The 19,245-nt window shown below is 34.7% G+C and overlaps 9 protein-coding genes across 9 annotated transcripts; 8 read left to right on the forward strand and 1 right to left on the reverse strand. All coding sequences in view use genetic code 12, as the record gives it.

The window, feature by feature from the left end:
* Positions 1–1,545: 1,545 nt before the first annotated feature.
* Positions 1,546–2,539, forward strand: J8A68_001425 (uncharacterized protein; the record flags this gene model as incomplete). The annotated part of the gene is made up of 2 exons (XM_049405077.1): positions 1,546–2,030; positions 2,224–2,539. 2 exons carry the CDS (start codon positions 1,546–1,548, stop codon positions 2,537–2,539), a joined length of 801 nt encoding a protein of 266 aa, XP_049265250.1.
* A 1,168-nt stretch (positions 2,540–3,707) lies between these two features.
* J8A68_001426 (uncharacterized protein) lies at positions 3,708–4,187 on the forward strand (the record flags this gene model as incomplete). The annotated part of the gene is made up of 1 exon (XM_049405078.1): positions 3,708–4,187. One exon carries the CDS (start codon positions 3,708–3,710, stop codon positions 4,185–4,187), a length of 480 nt encoding a protein of 159 aa, XP_049265251.1.
* A 450-nt stretch (positions 4,188–4,637) lies between these two features.
* On the forward strand, positions 4,638–5,129 carry J8A68_001427 (DUF4259 domain-containing protein; the record flags this gene model as incomplete). The annotated part of the gene is made up of 1 exon (XM_049405080.1): positions 4,638–5,129. One exon carries the CDS (start codon positions 4,638–4,640, stop codon positions 5,127–5,129), a length of 492 nt encoding a protein of 163 aa, XP_049265252.1.
* A 261-nt stretch (positions 5,130–5,390) lies between these two features.
* MRP7 (mitochondrial 54S ribosomal protein bL27m) lies at positions 5,391–6,560 on the forward strand (the record flags this gene model as incomplete). The annotated part of the gene is made up of 1 exon (XM_049405081.1): positions 5,391–6,560. The coding sequence occupies one exon, from the start codon at positions 5,391–5,393 to the stop codon at positions 6,558–6,560; it is 1,170 nt and encodes a 389-aa protein (XP_049265253.1).
* A 303-nt stretch (positions 6,561–6,863) lies between these two features.
* J8A68_001429 (protein retreival receptor) lies at positions 6,864–7,457 on the forward strand (the record flags this gene model as incomplete). The annotated part of the gene is made up of 1 exon (XM_049405082.1): positions 6,864–7,457. One exon carries the CDS (start codon positions 6,864–6,866, stop codon positions 7,455–7,457), a length of 594 nt encoding a protein of 197 aa, XP_049265254.1.
* Positions 7,458–7,895: 438 nt separating this feature from the next.
* Positions 7,896–11,030, forward strand: SLA2 (Sla2p; the record flags this gene model as incomplete). Its single annotated transcript, XM_049405083.1, has 1 exon — positions 7,896–11,030. One exon carries the CDS (start codon positions 7,896–7,898, stop codon positions 11,028–11,030), a length of 3,135 nt encoding a protein of 1,044 aa, XP_049265255.1.
* A 119-nt stretch (positions 11,031–11,149) lies between these two features.
* J8A68_001431 (uncharacterized protein) lies at positions 11,150–13,048 on the reverse strand (the record flags this gene model as incomplete). Its single annotated transcript, XM_049405084.1, has 1 exon — positions 11,150–13,048. One exon carries the CDS (start codon positions 13,046–13,048, stop codon positions 11,150–11,152), a length of 1,899 nt encoding a protein of 632 aa, XP_049265256.1.
* Positions 13,049–14,356: 1,308 nt separating this feature from the next.
* On the forward strand, positions 14,357–15,421 carry J8A68_001432 (F-box protein; the record flags this gene model as incomplete). The annotated part of the gene is made up of 1 exon (XM_049405085.1): positions 14,357–15,421. The coding sequence occupies one exon, from the start codon at positions 14,357–14,359 to the stop codon at positions 15,419–15,421; it is 1,065 nt and encodes a 354-aa protein (XP_049265257.1).
* Positions 15,422–16,127: 706 nt separating this feature from the next.
* CHS1 (chitin synthase) lies at positions 16,128–19,199 on the forward strand (the record flags this gene model as incomplete). The annotated part of the gene is made up of 1 exon (XM_049405086.1): positions 16,128–19,199. One exon carries the CDS (start codon positions 16,128–16,130, stop codon positions 19,197–19,199), a length of 3,072 nt encoding a protein of 1,023 aa, XP_049265258.1.
* Between the last annotated feature and the right edge of the window lie 46 nt (positions 19,200–19,245).

A 19,245-nucleotide genomic window follows, 5' to 3' on the forward strand; every position in this document is an offset into this window, starting at 1 on the left:
TTGAATTGGCTGGGGGGTTAAGGAAGTGTCATAGGTTCAAGGTGGCTGACAACCATCATACCATGTAACATGACTTTCATTTTGCAAAAAGAGGGGTCTACCAAGACTCAGTTATCCTTTTTGGCAATTTAACATGTTGAGCTGCTTTTCAATGCTGAGAGTCAATTGTAACAACTTTTGCCTCTTACAAAATTCAAACTCACCGGTCAAAAATTTCCAATCCTGCGTATAAGCTTTTTACTCTTTACGGCCCCAGTGGTTTGCTTTCAACAGTTCAACCAGTATTGGAATGTAGCTAATGAATGTGGCGACGTGTTCATGTAATTAGATAGGTCCTATGATTAAAATTGGTGGAATAATAAACAAAAATTTAAGTAGTCGAAATTGGAAAAAATGGAAGGTCGAATGGGTAGCAAGAGTGACAATCTAGATATAGAGGTCTTCCATAAAGAGCCCATTTAACCAATTTCCCTATAATATTGCTTGTTCTATTTGATTCCAGAGACCATTGAAAGTTCCCCTTGTAATTTCTTGTCGTATTTACCCGGTATGGTTCATGATTACAGTAATTATAATTTTAATGGTTGCATCTTCCTCCATTTAGTCCATTACAAATATCTCAAAGGAAATTTCTTCCACTTGCTTGGACTCCTAACATTCCGCAACCAATCCGGATCTCATTATTCACAATTCATTTTTTTAGAATTGATTTGAACATCAGATATTTGATTGAACAAGGTATTTTGTTTCTGTCGTCTGCTTAGGGTTCGAGTACGTCACCTGATTTATAATTAATTTTCTAAGTCATAAGGATCTATAGTATTTGAGCCAATACTTACATTGCATCTTGGTATAATGTACCCTTATGATTGACTAAAAGATTATAGATCCGTATGACATAAGAAATTAATTAAATCATCTGACGTTCTCGGGGGCTAACCCTAAAAATACAAACAGTTTTTGTCACTAGTGTTGCATTATCCATTCGACTGATCTCATATGGATTTCCATGGCTTTCTTGTTCAAATCTTTTGTTTGATTTCATCGAATTCTTTTGAGGAATATTTTTCATTAATGAATAGTAAAGATAGACTTTTTGTTAAAACTTCGTGCACAATAGTAGTTTTTATCCATTGCACGTTTAATGTGGAATATTTATAGGTTTGGTAGTTAGTCTTAAATAAATCTATGACGCTTTTCCCTCTCTTTGGATACTTTGTATATAGAACATGCTGTACCTTGTATTCAAAAGATTCTAAAAGAAAAGAAGTTTCATTTTATTTCAAAATTCGATGAATGAAAACAGTACTGAAAATTTTGCGAATTGATTCTCCACCCTTTGGTTTTCACACGTCTTGTTTTGATCCAGTAGTAACGGAAAAACCAAATTGGGAAACTTCGGAAAAATAGATCTCCCACTTTTTTGACAGATTGTTGTTGTTGAAACTTTCCAAGTCACCGGATTAAAAGGATGGGGATATATTTCTCTATCCCACTTTTTCTTCTCAAGATAAGGAAACTTAACTAGCATATTATTCATAAATTATGACTCACGAAATTTTCAACTATACCTTAGATCAACTCGTTGAATTAGAAAAAGGTACCACATTCACCGAATTCAGTCCAGAAATTGCTTGGAAATTAGGATCTTTCGCTCGTGAATATGCCCTAGAAAAATTCCCTCACAGAGCAGTTGTAATTGATATCACCTTAAGTACTGGTCATTGCTTATTCCGTACTGCAACTCTCCCAGGTACTTCTGTTGATAATGATAATTGGGTTCAAAGAAAAGTTAAGTCAGTTTTCAGATTTGGAAAATCAAGTTTCTTTATGGGACAAGATTTAAGACTTAGGGGGGAAACTTTGGAAAGTTTTTTCTTTGTTTCTCCTAAAGAATTCTCGGTTCATGGTGGTAGTATTCCGATTAGAGTTAATGCTCATGATGCTGTTATTGGTGCTTTGACTATTAGTGGATTAACTGAAGAAGAAGATTATTTATTGGCTGTTGAAATCGTTAAGAAATTCTTGGCGTAAGATTGTCTGTATATTATTTTTATAGATTTTATTAATAGACATTATAAGTCAGTTATAGAAAGGTTTCTTATGTAACTTTGAATGGGGACTTGTCTCTAAAATGGAAAATATCCTTTTTGTCAATTGACAACTTAATTGTACCTCTTCACCAAAGAAAATGGGAGGATAGGGTACAGGATACTTTGATAGTGATTATGCACATGAAACATTAGACTACTACATTAAACATCCCAATCTGTTAAGTATCTTATTTGAGGAATTACAAACTGGGATCCAAAGACCAGAAGTTGACACATATGCAGATGACTACGTCGTCCTTTCAATTCTAATCATCTTATTAGATTCTCAAGATTGGATAAACATCACAAACAAATCTACATCCAATAAGAATTTGATTATGGAACATGTGAACAAACATCAGCGAACGAGAATGGGAAAAAATTGTATAAGAATAAGAGATATATTACCGGGTTATCGATTCAAGAAATTGCCATTCGGTGTTTAGCAATGGCGATGAATCCCGAGATATCTGAGAATGCTGCCCTTTGGGAAGAGACTGAAAAGTTTGATGAATGGAAGGGAGCCATTCATGAATTGATTGTTAAATTGAAGGAAATTGGAAATACGTGATATTCGTTGACGGGAAAATGAGGGTCGTTTCATTTGTAGATAGAAATGTTCCAACTAAAAGAATAAACTTACAATTTCAGTACAATAAAATCAGCAATATTAATCACTTTCTTTTAAAGGCTTCATGTGAACTCCCAAGAGTTATCATCTCTTTTATTTAATTTACAATCTCGAGATAATTTTTCCATACTTACAACTGGACCTCAATCCAATTCTGGTCGTTGTACCCTATTACCATCTCCTTGTTTTAACTCTCTCAACAAAGTTTGTTAACAAATAGTCTATATCTGGATTGGAATGGGAATAAATAACCATGTAGAGACTGTTAATGAACTCCTTCTATTCACATATATAACGAGTTTCTTCTCAATATAGATGGAGTCCCAAGAGAACTGAAGTTTAATAACCGCAGTGGATGTCAGCAAGATTGAGCAGTAATGGCACCTAACAGCTAAACTTAACAAGGATATCACAATATCACTATTTTCTTATCTCCTCTCTCCAGGTTTTCAATTCTTATATTATAAAGATTTGCATTATTTAGAAAATGTGGATATTTGTTTATCCTATTTACGAATCCACAAATATCACAAGAGTCTATCTAGTTTTCATACAAAATTTTCTAGAATTAATATTCGTATTTCATATTTTTTTTAGTAAAATTCCTGTAGCAAAAGAATCTTTCATATGTCAAAAATCAAAAAACTTCTATTTAAGATTAATCTCCTGTTTCTCAGATATATAATGAGATTATTAGAAGAATCTCTTAATTAAATACTATTATTCGTATTTCTAGAAAAGTCATAAAATGATGATATTTTTGGTTGGAATTAAGGTTGCAAAATATTTTTTTTATTAGTTTAGCCGAATCAGCTCAAAGCCTCTAACAACACAAAAAAATCAAATGCTTCCACTTACAAAGGGCCCCCCAGAAAATCCTCCAATCATTCCGAGGGAGGACCGTTGAAATTTAAACAAAACCTTTTTCTATATTAAATCCTCCTACACACACCCAACTACATAACCAACAAACAACAATAATAATGGGAGCCTGGGGAACCGGATATTTCGAAAACGACGCCACTCTCGACGCCCTCCCTTATATCCTAAAATCCTCACAACCTTTTAATCTCGCAATTCCACCAATTCTTCAAGATTCATTCAAGTCAACATATTTAGAAATCGATGAAAGTGGGACAATAATCATCATAGCTATCATACTTATCGCCTTCAATTCGAAAGAGTGGATAATTGACAATGAGGGGATTCGGGAGATGTATAAGAAGGAGATCTTGCTGTTTGTCGTGGATCGTGAGTCGGAATGGAGGGATGAATGGAATGATATGAAGATTGAAGGGGACGGGAGAGGGATGGTGGAGATGGCATGTGATTGCTTGGATGTGGTTTTGAATGAGAAGAAGAGTGAGAGTAGTGAGCTTTGGAAAGAATCACTGGAGGAATTGTTTGAGGAATGGAAGAAGACGATTGTGGATTTGAAGCAAGAGTTGGAAAAATATAGATGAAAAAAGAAATACTTAGGAGGCGCAATGCTGAAGAAAGATGATTGAGAATGTTCTTTGGTAGTCACATTATTTGAAGGTATATCTGACCAGGGAAGGTGTCATATTACATAAAGAAGCAGCGAGAGGTGGGTATTTTTATATGACGAGATTTAAAATATTGAAATTAGTATTCATGATCTGATCCGGAAAACTTTATCTAAAGTATGTATATAACGGTATTGAATCGTGCCACTTCTACATCATCATGTATTGTATATTTTCTTTTCATAAGATTTTAATGTATGACTTTTTTATATTCTGCATGAACTGACATGGCAAGGAATATTCTATTGTGAGATCAAAAGAATGAATTATAAATAAATGAGATCCATTCTTGTAAGCGCAACGCACTTGTTGATCTGCGTAAGTTCTTATTCTTCTTCTCTACAGTATATTACAAACAAATTCACAATGCCTGCTTGGGGTACTGGATATTTCGACAACGACGAAGCCAACCTCTGTTTAACCAATCTAACCACCTATCAACCCACCAAAGATGAAATTGGCCACATTATAACCATCCTATCCGAAAACCTTACCAAACCTTATCTCGAAGTCCATTCTTGTTCGGATACAATGATTATCAGTATTTTGATCATCTCCCTACATACCCAAGATTGGATCCATCTTCATCCTGATATTCGTAACAATGAAAAATTGGCAATCTTGAAATTCATACGGCGAAATCAAACAATTTGGGAAAGAAAATATCATCAATCAATGGGGTTGGAAGTTTTGGAATTGGTGATGAAATGTTTAGACGTTGTTTTGGATAGAAAGAGAAGTGAATGTAGTGAATTATGGTATGAGACTACTAGATATGGAGAATGGAAGAATACTATTGGTGATTTGAAGATAGAATTGCAAATTATTAAACAACAACAATACCTTGTTCCTCTTTAATAGGCGTATACATCATCATTCTATAGGGATTTAGAAATAAAGGAGTAGAAATACAGTAGAATAGTTAGATAGCCTATTACAGTGTATACTTAATGAGTATGTTAGTGATGATAATTACACTAAGGTCATAATAAATCTCATACTGGTTCTCTGATTTTTCTATTTGTCAAAGAAAATTTTATTTCTCTCTAAATTTTTCAAAAATCTCAATCCATCGATATCCTACCCAATCTCCAAAGCTAACCAACCAAACCCTAAGCAATGCTATTATCAAGGGGATTAATAAGTAGGTCATTACCTACCACCACCACTGTGGGTCTCACTTTCCCCAAACAATCCACCTTATTCAATTTTTCCCAAATTCGTACCAAAAAGAAAAGAGCCGCCGGTTCAAGAACCAACAACAAGAACTCCCCGGGGAAGAGATTGGGTCCAAAAGTCGGTGACGGGCAATTCGTCGAACAAGGTACCATTATCATGAGACAAAGAGGGACCAAACTCCACCCTGGGGATAATACTGGACTTGGACATGATCATACAATATTTGCCTTAGAGCCGGGATATGTCCGATTTTATTATGATCCTTTCCATCCATTGAGAAAATATGTTGGTGTTGCTTTGAAGAAGGATTATATGTTGCCAAAGGAGCATTTTGCGCCAAGGTTGAGGAGATTTGGATATGTGGAGTTGATGGATGAGGGGGAGAAGATGAAAGAAGAGGCTAGTATGAGTAGAAAGGAATTTTTGGCCCAACCGGAATTGAAAAGACAAGCGGAAGAGTTTGAAGCGTATAAGAATAAGAGATTGGAAGAGTATAAGAAGAGTATAAGTGAAGAATTTACTGGATTGGGGTTGACTGAACAAGAAGTTGAAAATGCGGCTAATAGAGTATTTGATATTGTTCAACTTAGGAAAACTGGCCAAAGTATGAGTGAAGCAAGAGAACAAGTTACCCTTAATTTTATTTATGAATTAAGATTGGCTTTAAGAAGGGGAGAATTCACCAAGGAAGAAGTTAATACTGGTAAGAAAATCTATAGTGAATTTGCTCAAAAAATTGATGAAGTTATTACAGTCAATATGAACAATGAACAAATTATCAAACAATTATCATCAGAAGAATTAGAAACCAAGAGGAAAGAAGTTAAGCAACAATTAGATTCTTATTTGACTGAAAAGACTTTGACTGATAAATATAGACAAGAAGTTGAAGAATTAATTGTTACTCCTGGTATTTTCTCTTTAACTGAACAAGAACAACTCAGAGAAGAATACTTACCAGTAGTGTTACCATTGACTGTTCCTGGATCTGTTGTTGAAGAATTTGATACTCAAAACCCACCAAAGGGACATGTAGTACAAACTATATTTAATGAAGAAACTAGATCCTTTAAGACTATTGCAAGACCTAAAGTAGCTGTGTCTGCTTAGAAATACTTTTGTATATAATGAAATACATACTGTAAATAAATAAATAATACTCCCATTAGTTAATAATACCTTGCTCTCTAATAGAAACTTCAGGAACTTCTCATCCTTTGGTGAAGTCCTGCCCTGCCCTGCGTTGAGCCTATAACAAAAAATAAAACACGTACATAAGAAAGAAAGAAAAAACAACGAAACAAAAAAAAACGGCGTTGAAAAATTAAACAGAAATAAAATTTACACCTTTTGATTTATATCTTAAGGACTGGGTTATAACCAAAGTATATAATATCAAGAGAGATAGTCAGAATGGCCATTGAATTACCATTTGAGATCCCAAAGAATAATCCAGTATATGAAACATATAGTAAAGTATGTGTTACATATCAAGAATATATTGATCGTATAGTCCCACATACAATTGAAAGATGGATTGGATTTGGTGTATTATTATGTGTATTTTTAATTAGAATCTTCATTGGACAAGGATGGTATATAATCTGTTACGCTTTGGGCATATATCTATTAAATTTATTCTTAGCATTCTTGACACCAAAATTTGATCCTTCATTAGAACAGGAAATGAAAAATGAATCAATTGAAGAAGGAATACAAGATGATGAAGGTGAGGGGGGTTCTGGAAAGGATGGGGATGAGTTTAGACCTTTTATTAGAAGATTGCCTGAGTTTAAGTTTTGGTATAATGCTACAAGAGCTACCTTTTTAGGGTTGGTATTATCAATATTTGAAATCACCGATATTCCAGTATTTTGGCCAATACTTTTAATGTATTTTATTATTTTGTTTACTTTAACTATGAGAAAACAAATTCAACATATGATTAAATATAAATACTTACCATTTGATTTGGGAAAGACAAGATATAGAAGAACTGCTGTTTAATCTACCACCTGCCATACCATCCCATAAGCCCCGGGCTTATTTACTTTACTTACTCTTACTTACTTACTCTTGATTAAGAAGAGTAAGAAGTAAAAGGTATTTCTACTAGGTGAAGAAGAGTATAATTATGTATATTTGAAAACCAATTTGTATAACATTTTTTAGATAGTCTTTTTTAAGAAAACATTTAGTTCAATTAATTAATTTGATAATAGATATAAATGGGTAAATGTTTAATAAGATAGCAACGTACTGACGCGACTGATATCACGTGATATGTGACTTCCAAAGGTTTGTTCGGCTCAATTTGGACGATTTTTCAAAATCTCATTTTTTTACCACCACTGCCTCCTCCCCGTCCCTCTCGGCAATTTACTTCAACTTACGCAATCAAACCAAATCACAATCAATTGATAAAGGAGAGACAACCCAACAACAATGAGTCGTGCCGAAGTTGATTTACAAACAAGTGTTAAGAAGGCTTGTAACATTGATGAAGTGCCACCCAAAAGAAAACATGTTAGAGCTTGTATCGTTTATACTTGGGATCATAAGAATTCAAGAGCATTTTGGAATGCAGTTAAGATCCAACCATTACAAAGCAATGAGATTCAATTGTTTAAAGCATTGATTATGATTCATAAAGTATTACAAGAAGGTCATCCAAATACTTTAAAAGATGGTTTCAGAAATCGTGATTTCATTAATTCTTTGGCAACGGTGTTCCCAACTCATGGTACTGCTTATGGTAGATTGATTAATCAATATGATCAATATTTGTTACAGAAATTGGATTTTCATCGTAATAATCCTGGGTTTAATGGAATGTTTGAATATGAAGAATATATTTCTCTTCGAGCTGTTAATGATCCCAATGAAGGTTATGAAGCTATTTTACAATTAATGGATTTACAAGATCTGATTAATCATTTACAAAAATTATTATTTGCTACAATTAATCAAACTCATAATAATTTATGTAAAGTGAGTGCTTTAGTTCCATTGATTCTGGAATCTTATGGAATTTATAAATTTTGTACATCAATGCTTAGAGCAATGTATCAACAATTAGGCGCTGATGATGCTTTAACTGGTTTAACTGAAAGGTTTGAATCTCAGCACTTTATGCTTAGAGATTTTTATACTGATTGTCATGCTATTAAATTCTTAACTAGTTTAATTACCGTACCAAGATTACCAAATAGTGCCCCTAATTTGCAAATTAGTGATGATGGTGTCCCCATTTCAAGACCCCAATCAGTTGCAAGTAGTCAAGTTCAATCTCAACCAACTTCTTCAAATACCAATTTAGAAACTCCTCCAAATCCTCCACCAATAACTGATCAACAAACTAATTATTTGTATCAACAACAACAAGAACAAGCTAGAATTCAACAACAATATGAATTACAACGTCAGCAACAACTCCAACAACAACAAGAACAACAATTACTTTTTGAACAACAACAACGTGATCAAGAGAGAAGATTTTTGGAAGAACAACAAGCTTTACAAATGCAACAAACTCAGCAACAACAAAGTCGAGTTTCGGAATTAGAACATGATTTATTAATGTTTAAGAACCAATATGATAATGATCAACAATTGTTACAACAATATGATTCAAGAGTTAAGACCTTAGAGAATGATATGATGGCATTTAATAATACTGCCACTCAACAAATTGCTTCCAAGGATGAGCAAATCAAAAACTTGGAAGATCAAATCAATAATTGGACTAAGAAATATGAATCCTTAGCCAAATTATATTCTCAATTACGTCAAGAACATTTAAATCTTTTAGCTAAATTCAAAAAAATCCAACAAAAAATCAATAGTGCCCAAGAATCAATTATGAAGAAAGAAAAATTCGAAAAAGAACTCAAGGCCAAGAATGTTGAATTGGCCGATTTGATTAGAGAAAGAGATCGAGCAAGATTAGATCTTGATAGAATGAAAGCTGGTAAAGATCAAGAAATTGAGAAATTACAAGCAGAAATCCGGGAATTGGATTTAAATTCTAAAGAGGTTGGAAAATTACAAAATTTGAACATTTCTTCAATCATGGGGAAACATGAACAAGAATTAGCTGATTTGAAGAAACAATTAGCGGATCGTGAAATGAAATTGGCTACGATTGGAGATGTGTCTCATTTACAAGAACTTATTAAGGAGAAAGATATTGAATTAGAAGTTGCGAATGAGGAATTAAACCATGCATTGGCAACTTTGGCCAGATCTCAATCTGATCAAGATGATATTGTGAATGCACAAATTGATCATATTATTCTTATGAATATGAATAGATTCAAGAATTTGATTGATGTATTTTTGGATAATAGTATCAAAAGAATTTTGGATACAAAACATGAATTGCAATCTCCAATGCAAGCTGGGAATATGAATTCTACTCCAGAATATTTATTATCGATTGTCGAACTTTCAACTGATTCCACTATTGATTTCGCCACTATTTTTAATAATTATATCGCTGAGGGAAAGAATATCGATAATGATTCAAATTATTCCGATATCATCTTAACCAGTTCTTCATTAACCACCTCAATGAATGATTTGATGTTGAATTCCAAGGGGCTCGTTAATAGTATTCCAGGAGATCAAGAAGAAACATTATTAAACCACGTATCCGTCGTCTTAGACGTCACTGTTGAATTCTTCACCGGCATCAAATCCGACCAATTAGATTCCCTCGAAGATATTGAAGACAAGATTGGAAAAGTCTTGGATGGAATGACAGACGTTCAACAAGCATTACAACAATTATCCCAATTCACCGAAACATTACGTCCTACCTCCAATATCAAATTCAGCGGAAATGTAGAAGATATGGTCAATCATGAAATGGATCAAACTGCCGCCACTGTCCAACAAGCACAAAAATTCTTGGATAATTTATTAGCAAATCCAAATATTTCCACTGGGGCCAATTTAGAAATCCATGAAATGTTACTTTCAGCGGCCAAATTGATTATTGATTCCGTGGTGAAATTAATTGCCGCCAGTGTTGAATCTCAACATGAAATTGTGAGTCGTAACAAGGGTGTCGATCAAACCCCAACCGAATTCTACAAAAAGAACAATAGATGGACCGAGGGTTTAATTAGTGCTTCGAAAGCTGTGGCTGGTGCTACTAATATCATCATCCAGACTGCGGATGGGGTATTGAAGGGTTCGAATTCACATGAACAGTTGATTGTGGCCTCGAATGAGGTGGCGGCCAGCACGGCCCAATTAGTGGCTGCGTCGAGAGTGAAGGCTAATTATGTCTCTAAGGCACAAGATAATTTGGAAAGTGCAAGTGGTGGAGTGACTAGGGCATGTAAGGCGTTAGTTAATAAGGTTCAGGAATTATTGAATAAGGAGTCTGGTGCTGGTGGGGAAGAAGGTATTGATTTGAGTAAGTTGACGCCATACGAAGGTAAGACGTTGGAAATGGAGCAACAAGTTGAGATTTTGAAGTTGGAGAATAAATTGAATGCTGCCAGGAAGAGATTGGGAGAGATTAGAAAGCATGGATATAGAGATGATGCTGATAGTGAAGATGAGTCGTAAGGATGTTTATTTCCTTATTTTTTATATGATGTTTTTTTGTAGTTATCTTTTTTAAATAAAGCAGTTATTAGTTTGTTTTATTGCATAATTATATACGATTGTTTTTGTAAGTAGGTAAGTTAAAATATATTAGACAACCATGCTAATGTAGAAATAACCACATCAGATCTAAGCAGTGGCTCACCTCTTTCAGCAGTCCCACCGCCACCACTTCCACCCCCAGCAGCATCCAATACCGCTGGAGTCAGCAATGCACCCAAACAATCCAATAACAAATTCAAAGACTCGAAATTCTCCTGAAGTAACATTTTCTCATCCAGAACATCAACCTCGTCTTGTCGTTCTGTCCGATCGACTAGTATTGGAATGATTATCGTTTCGCGAAATGCAAATAATAAAATACTCTCAACGTCAATGGAGGGAATACTATTATCATTTCCCCCTGCTGATATATTGATTGATGAAGATGTAATTGTTGTCGCGGCTGATAATTCGTTAAAGCTAGTCTGGAATCGATGAAAGACGATCAAGATATAAAACCGGATTTTTTCATTAAAATACACCCAACATTTCGAAGCCACCATCCAAGGTCGTATCAATTCCGAACAATTACTATAGGAATCCTCAAAGGTTTTAAAATAGTCCATTTTGAAAATATTCATGCATTTAAGGAAAAACATCAAGAGATCTTGGGAGATTTCGCGGGCTTTGAAATAGGTGAATTCGTCGTCTGAGAATGAAGTCGTGCTTGATGATGCACTTGCTGGGATTGGTTTATTCCTGGATTTGAGTGGGTTTGGAGTAGTGCCGGAAATGGTGGAATTGATGGTATTGGTGCCGGAAATTGAGCTGCCGCCGCCGATAAGTGGGAGATCTTGTTTGTTGAAAAAATTCAATCGTATGAAATCTCCAATATCTTCAAGTGAGTGACCAAGGAACGGATGTAGTTTATGCTTTTTATTCATGCTTGGAGTAAATAATGGACGTAATAATGTTAATAATTGATTATAAAATTGGGAATTCTGTTGTCGGAAATTTTCAATTGTATTATCATCAGAATGACCACTATGGGTGTGATATCGTTGTAGACGGGTTTGTATAAACAGATCAGTGGGTATCAGTAATTTTCGATGTATTTCAGCTAAGGAAGAACTTGCATGGTCCATATTTCCTCCACCACTGGCAGTCACACTTGTAGCTGATTCATCTAATTGGTAATTTGGATCGGTGAATTTATATACAGAAGCGAATTCAACATTGGTTATATATGAATTTGAATTGTTTGAGGATAGACATAATGCTGTTCTGGCGGTGCTTTTTGTCAGGGTTGTCGATTGTGGAGGTACTAGTGTTGATGGTGATTCTTCTAGAGTCTTACCTAATGAAGTATCAGTACTTGATCTATGAAATATACTATGAAAAGCCGTTACTGGAGATGAAAGTGAATTCTTCCTATTGGTACTTGCTTGATTCTCCAGAATGATAGGTCCAGTACTTACAATCTTTTTAGTTTGGATTGTTAAATCAGGTTTACTACTTCCAGTTCCACTTTTGCTAAATCTTAATTTTGGTCTAGGTAGCCTAAATTTCTTACTTCTTGTGCTTGTTGAAGCATTACTTGCTTTAGAATCTTGAGTAAATATTGTCAGTAAACTATCTCCATGTTCATAAAACAGGATACTATCCAAATCACTGATGCTTGTAGAAGTAGCACCACCACTAGCAATTGCAGCGGCAGCGGCAGCAGTAGCGGCATCTTTTCGGGATAGTACAGTATGAGCTTGTTGAGGTACTGATAAACTTGTTTGAGATTTGTTTGTCCTGGTGAATAATTTAGTCAATGGATTTGATGATTTGATTGTCGATGTTGAATTACTTATAATTGAACTTGAAGTTGAAGAAGAACTACTCCATTTACGTAAATTATTAAACCCAACTCTGGAAATATTTAATCGAGAAGAACTTGACTCATTGGATTGTTGATAGAAAGGAGTTTGACCTTTATCATTATTATTCATATTGATCTAAGTTCTATCCATATTGCTACAAATATAACAAACAGATTTATGATTCGGTTAGAAAAAAAATTAAGCCGAAAATAAAAATTCGTTTGGAAATTTTCCTACTCCACATTGTTTTCGTCGACGCATCCAATCCACCAATCATCCAATCCTCTATCATCAAGAATTGTTCCCCAAATTTAATGAACATGATGACAGGAGTACGACGAATGATGGATAAGCGTAAGTAAACATTTAATAGAAAGACATAAAGATGCTAATTGATGGCAATGTAGATACTCACTTTGTTTTAGCTAATTACAAATTTGAGGAACACATCCCAACAGTACATTATTTTGTAAGAATTATTTAACAGGAAGTGGATAATAAGTGTAGATAACATAGGAATTGTATGCATGATTGAAATTCCATGCGGTATACCTCTTTACTGATAGTTCATACTTAGGGATGTACAAGCAGTGTTTATGTATAGAGATTGCCTCTACTTCTCAATGAGCTAGTGGTGAACATGTATACTTCATGGCAAGAATCATGCTTACAGTTAATCCCATCTGAGTCCTAACATTCATTCGATTCGCTTTGATATACGCTTCATATCAACTCATTGTGTGACAACCAATCACAATTGCTAAGTTGCCAGTTGGATCCAACGTCAACAACGCATTACCACATCCAGCAGACAGAAGTGACGTGTAATATAAGCAAACGCGCTCACAGCTATGTCGATCTCATAAAATTTAGATTTCATCGACACATATTCCCAATAGAATTCGACCAATCGGTTACTTGTCAGAATAGTGTAATGTCATGTCATACAAACTACATTGTACTGAAAAAAGGATTCCCTTATTTGACCAAAATGGAACTGTTGCGGCTGCCATTTAGGGTATTGCACCTTTTTGCATGGGATTCTTTTACCAAAACTTTACGCAAAATTACCCATTAAACAAAACTTTACTATAATATATACTCCTATTGCCTTTCGTAATAGATAATATACATATGACTGCGACTAAATATCTATATTACTATTATTAAGTACAACAGAGCTAGAAAGTCAAAATGGGATGTACTGAAAACTTGCTGTGTTTTCATGTGTATGCAAAATGGTGTTAGCCCTTATTTTTATCTCAATGGGACGCTCCATCCTCCTCCCAGATTTACTCAAAAAACTATGAAAAGTCAATGTACAGTTATACTCTTATCTTAAAGCTCAATTTGTAAAATGATTCATTGAAGGCTAAAATATCAAGTATTTCTATTGGGCCATCTATGTATACACATATTTATCACTTTAGCTAATCAATGAACAAGGAACGTATAGAATCCAAACAGAATGTTAAGTCCCTTCTCAGTATTCCGGATGATGTGTGTCTCCGGATATTTCGATATTTATCACCATTTGAACTCGCTCAGATTCAATTGTTAAATAAACGATTGAATAATCTAAGTAATCAAGCGTTATGGCATTCCATATACGTTTATCATAGAGGTAATGATTTCCATACTGGGATGTATTGGTTTAATTATACATGGATGCACTTGGATGCATTCTTACATTTTTCGAGATCTAGAAAACTCAAGAAACAATTTATGAAAAGATTAATATTCTGCAACGATAGTTTTATGGCTGTAGGATGGATAGAGTGGTTAGAGAAGGAACTTCGTGGATGTGATATAACCTTTTCGGAGGTCGCTAATCTAGAATCGATATTGAGGATGAGATCACGAAATTGCGATAAGCTTGGGCTTCTCTACATTCCGACTAGTCTGAATTTTTCAACTGATAATATCCATTTAATCCGAAGTCTAAGGATAAAATCAGCATCTCAAGAATTTTGCGAAACTTGGTTACCACAATTCACCCTGTTGAAGTCCCTTCATCTTGAAGAGCCTATCTATTTTAGATTGAAAAAGAAACTCCGCTTGACTAGTCTCTTTCTAGGAAATCCAGAGGATAATGATGATATAACACTGATTATAACTAGCGTTCTCGGAAACGTGGCTTTGCTGGAATTACGATCGCTACGGCTTCCGAAGATTGATTATTGGAACGAGATAAGTCAAGAACTTTTTTCCATTGAGGAAATCCAACTTGACAATGAAATCGCTCATTTGCCATACTACTCTTTAAGAGAGGTTCATTACTTGAATGATGATAGCGTGAACATAGACATGGATTTCTTAGTCCACCATCCAATTACCTATTTGTCAGTTAATCCTGGTTATAACTATTCTTGCCAGCGATTTAATGCCATAACCACTTTAAAAAAGGTGAAGCTAAATCAGAATGAATTTATTGTTGTTCGATCATCCAGAAAAGTTTCTTATCGTCCCGTCAGTGTTAATTACCCACAAATTTTCAGCTAATTGAGGGCCAGTTGGATTTTGATCTTACAGCCATGACTAGATAGTCAGATTGAAATAACTGAAATCGATTTGCTGGAGATTGTGGTCTGACTGTTTACAACTGGTTGCTCCCGAACTTGACTTGGTGTAAGTAAACTTAATAAAATATCAAATAGGAATGGGGAGCACAATTCGATCTGGATATGTAGCAGCGCTGTAATCCTTTTAGTATAAACCTCCCTCTTACATCATAACTCTGAATACGATAAGCTTCAACTTACAGCCACTTATGTTCACGCAACTTCTTACTAGAATTGTTCATAAATTTTTCATCGTTGAGGTTTTAGGTCTATATGTCGATTCTATCTTGTTTACATGATCTTTAATTGGATATGAACATCATCCTAGGGCTTGCCATGCTAACAACTTGGAGGTTATATGCTGGCGTTAGAAGTTGCAGTTTCTTTGTCGCGTCAGAGACATCTGTCGTAAACTTCACACATTATTTTTTCCATAGCCCGAGAGAAGACCATTTCCTAATTGGGAACAAATATAAACAATCACAATTTCAAAAGAAAGAGAATGACAAGACATAGAACACACACATTACACAAGCTTCAGTTGACCCGAGTTGTTTAAATCCCCATGGTGAAGCAATTTTGACAGAATTTTTTTATTAAAACTTTTCTTCTTCTTACCACAACCCAAATAAACACCAATCAATTATATGAATCCATTTAATTCTCAAGGGGATGACAATCCATTCATGGATTCAGCGCCATCATATCCAAATGCCGCTTTCACCAGTGATCGAACCTCACCAAGAAGATATCAACCCTTAGATGACGACTCAGATGATAATACCACCGTCGGTAGCACCGGTCATTTCAATGCATTCCCATCCTCAACCCAACAACAACAACTGTCACCATATTCGAGACAATCACCAAACATCTTCACCAAAAGTACCGCAAAAGCCTATTCCAATCATCAATTCTTAAATCGGACCCCAAGTCTAAAACCAAGGGATGGAAGTAGTCTTACACCCCGGGCGGAATATACATCCCAAGAATCACCAAAACGTCACAGACGAACCGAGATAGTCATCAGTGAAGACGAGGACGAAGATGATACCGAAGAGATTGACTTGAGGAGTACTTTAAACGGATCCCCACGTAGATCATTCAGAGGCAGTGCAATTAGCAGTGAACGATTCTTGGATCCACCAAAACCAATCTTCTCCCCTCAGACATTTGCCGAAGCCAATCCAACTACTGTTTCATTACTTGATCAAGAAACTAGGGCAACCAAGGAATATGAAACTCAATCGGCTTATTCTGACGCTTCCACTGCATATTCGGGAAGTTCATACATTTCTCAACATGAAGCCGAAAAAGCGGGATTTGATGAAAGTGAATATTTCGCTACTTCATTAGATGGTAATATTATGCAAAATATTGATAATGGATATCGACCAAATCAAAAGAAGAAAAAATTGACAAAACGAAAAGTTAGACTTGTTGCTAGTGGAGGTAGTGGGAATTTAGTTCTTGAGAATCCAATCCCCACAGAATTGAAAAACGTCTTAACGAGGACTGAATCCCCCTTTGGTGAATTTACAAATATGACATATACTGCATGTACTTCCGATCCTGATAATTTTATTGAGAATGGGTTTACGTTACGTACGGCTAAATATGGCCGTGAGACTGAGATTGTCATTTGTATTACGATGTATAATGAGGATGAATATTCATTTGCAAGAACCATGCATGGTGTGATGAAAAATGTGGCACATCTATGTTCGAGACAGAAATCAAAAGTATGGGGAAAAGATAGTTGGAAAAAGATTCAAGTGGTGATTATTGCTGATGGGAGGAATAAAGTGAATGAATCAGTTTTGGAATTATTGACTGCTAGTGGATGTTATCAAGATAATTTGGCAAGACCTTATGTTAATAATCAAAAGGTCAATGCTCATTTATTTGAATATACTACTCAGATTTCGATTGATGAGAATTTGAAATTTAAGGGGGATGAAAAGAATTTGGCTCCAGTGCAGGTGTTGTTTTGTCTTAAAGAAAAGAATCAAAAGAAGATTAATTCCCATAGATGGTTGTTTAATGCGTTCTGTCCCGTGCTTGATCCTAATGTGATTATTCTTCTTGATGTGGGTACCAAACCTGATAATCATGCAATTTATAATTTATGGAAAGCTTTTGATCGTGATTCAAATGTTGCAGGTGCGGCGGGTGAGATTAAAGCTATGAAAGGTAAAGGATGGATCAATCTTTTGAATCCTTTAGTTGCTTCTCAAAACTTTGAATACAAGATGTCGAATATCTTAGACAAACCGTTAGAATCTATATTTGGATATATCTCGGTCCTACCAGGAGCATTATCAGCATATAGATACATCGCCTTAAAGGATCATGAAGATGGTAGTGGAGGCCCATTAACTTCATATTTCAAGGGAGAAGATTTATTAAGTGCTCACGATAATAAAGAAAACAAGGAAAACACCAAATCTAATTTCTTTGAAGCAAATATGTATTTAGCAGAAGATAGAATCTTATGTTGGGAATTAGTTTCCAAGAAAAATGATAATTGGATTCTTAAATTTGTTAAACTGGCCACGGGTGAAACTGATGTTCCTGAAACCATTGCTGAATTTATTGCCCAAAGAAGAAGATGGATCAATGGGGCATTCTTTGCTGCCTTGTATTCATTATATAATTGTAATAAGATTTGGGCTACTGATCATTCATATGCTAGGAAATTCTTCTTACACATTGAATTCTTCTATCAATTCATTTCATTGGTGTTTTCATTCTTTTCATTAAGTAATTTTTACTTAACATTTTACTTTTTAACTGGTTCATTAATATCATATAAAGAGATTGGTAGAGCTGGGTTTTGGATTTTCACAATATTCAATTATTTATGTATTTGTGTTTTAACTTCCATGTTTATTGTTTCAATTGGTAATCGACCACATGCATCCAAAAAGATTTTCAAAACTTTGATTATCCTATTAACTGTCTGTGCCTTGTATGCTTTTGTTGTTGGGTTAATCTTTGTCTTTACTGCAATTGAAAACTTTTCAAAAGGTGGCACTTCAAGTTATGTACTTATTAGTATTGTGGTTTCATTATTGTCAACGTATGGATTATATACCTTAATGTCGATCTTATATATGGATCCATGGCATATGGTTACTTCATCCATTCAATATTTCTTGATGATTCCGTCATATACTTGTACATTACAGATCTTCGCATTTTGTAATACTCATGATGTATCTTGGGGTACTAAGGGGGATAATAACCCTACTGAAGATAAATCGAATCAGTATATTATTGAACGGAATGATCGTGGGGAATTTGAGGCGGTGATTATAGATACCAATATTGATGAAGTATATCTTGAGACATTGTATAATATTAGATCGAAGAGATCAAGCAATAAGTTAAATGTTGGGAATAATATTGTGACTAAGCAAGTCTTGGAAGGTGAAGATTATGCTAAAGATGTAAGAACAAAAGTTGTATTAGTATGGATGATTGCTAATTTGTTTTTCATCATGACTATGCTTCAAGTATATGAACCTGGAGAAACTCATAAGAATTTATATCTTGCTTTCATTCTTTGGATGGTGGCTATCTTATCATTGTTTAGAGCAATTGGATCTTTGGGATATTTGTTACAATCATCAGCTAGATTCTTGGTTGAATCAAAGAGTAAATGGTTTAATAAGAAACAAGGATATGGAATCCCAGGTCATAATCCATTAAATTAGAAACTTTTTTATATAAATAATACCCTTTGTTAATTAATATAATAAT

Source organism: Hemisphaericaspora subhashii, assembly GCF_019202705.1.
Source record: "Hemisphaericaspora subhashii strain CBS 10753 chromosome Unknown scaffold81, whole genome shotgun sequence".
In the NCBI taxonomy this organism is placed as follows: domain Eukaryota; kingdom Fungi; phylum Ascomycota; class Pichiomycetes; order Serinales; family Debaryomycetaceae; genus Hemisphaericaspora; species Hemisphaericaspora subhashii.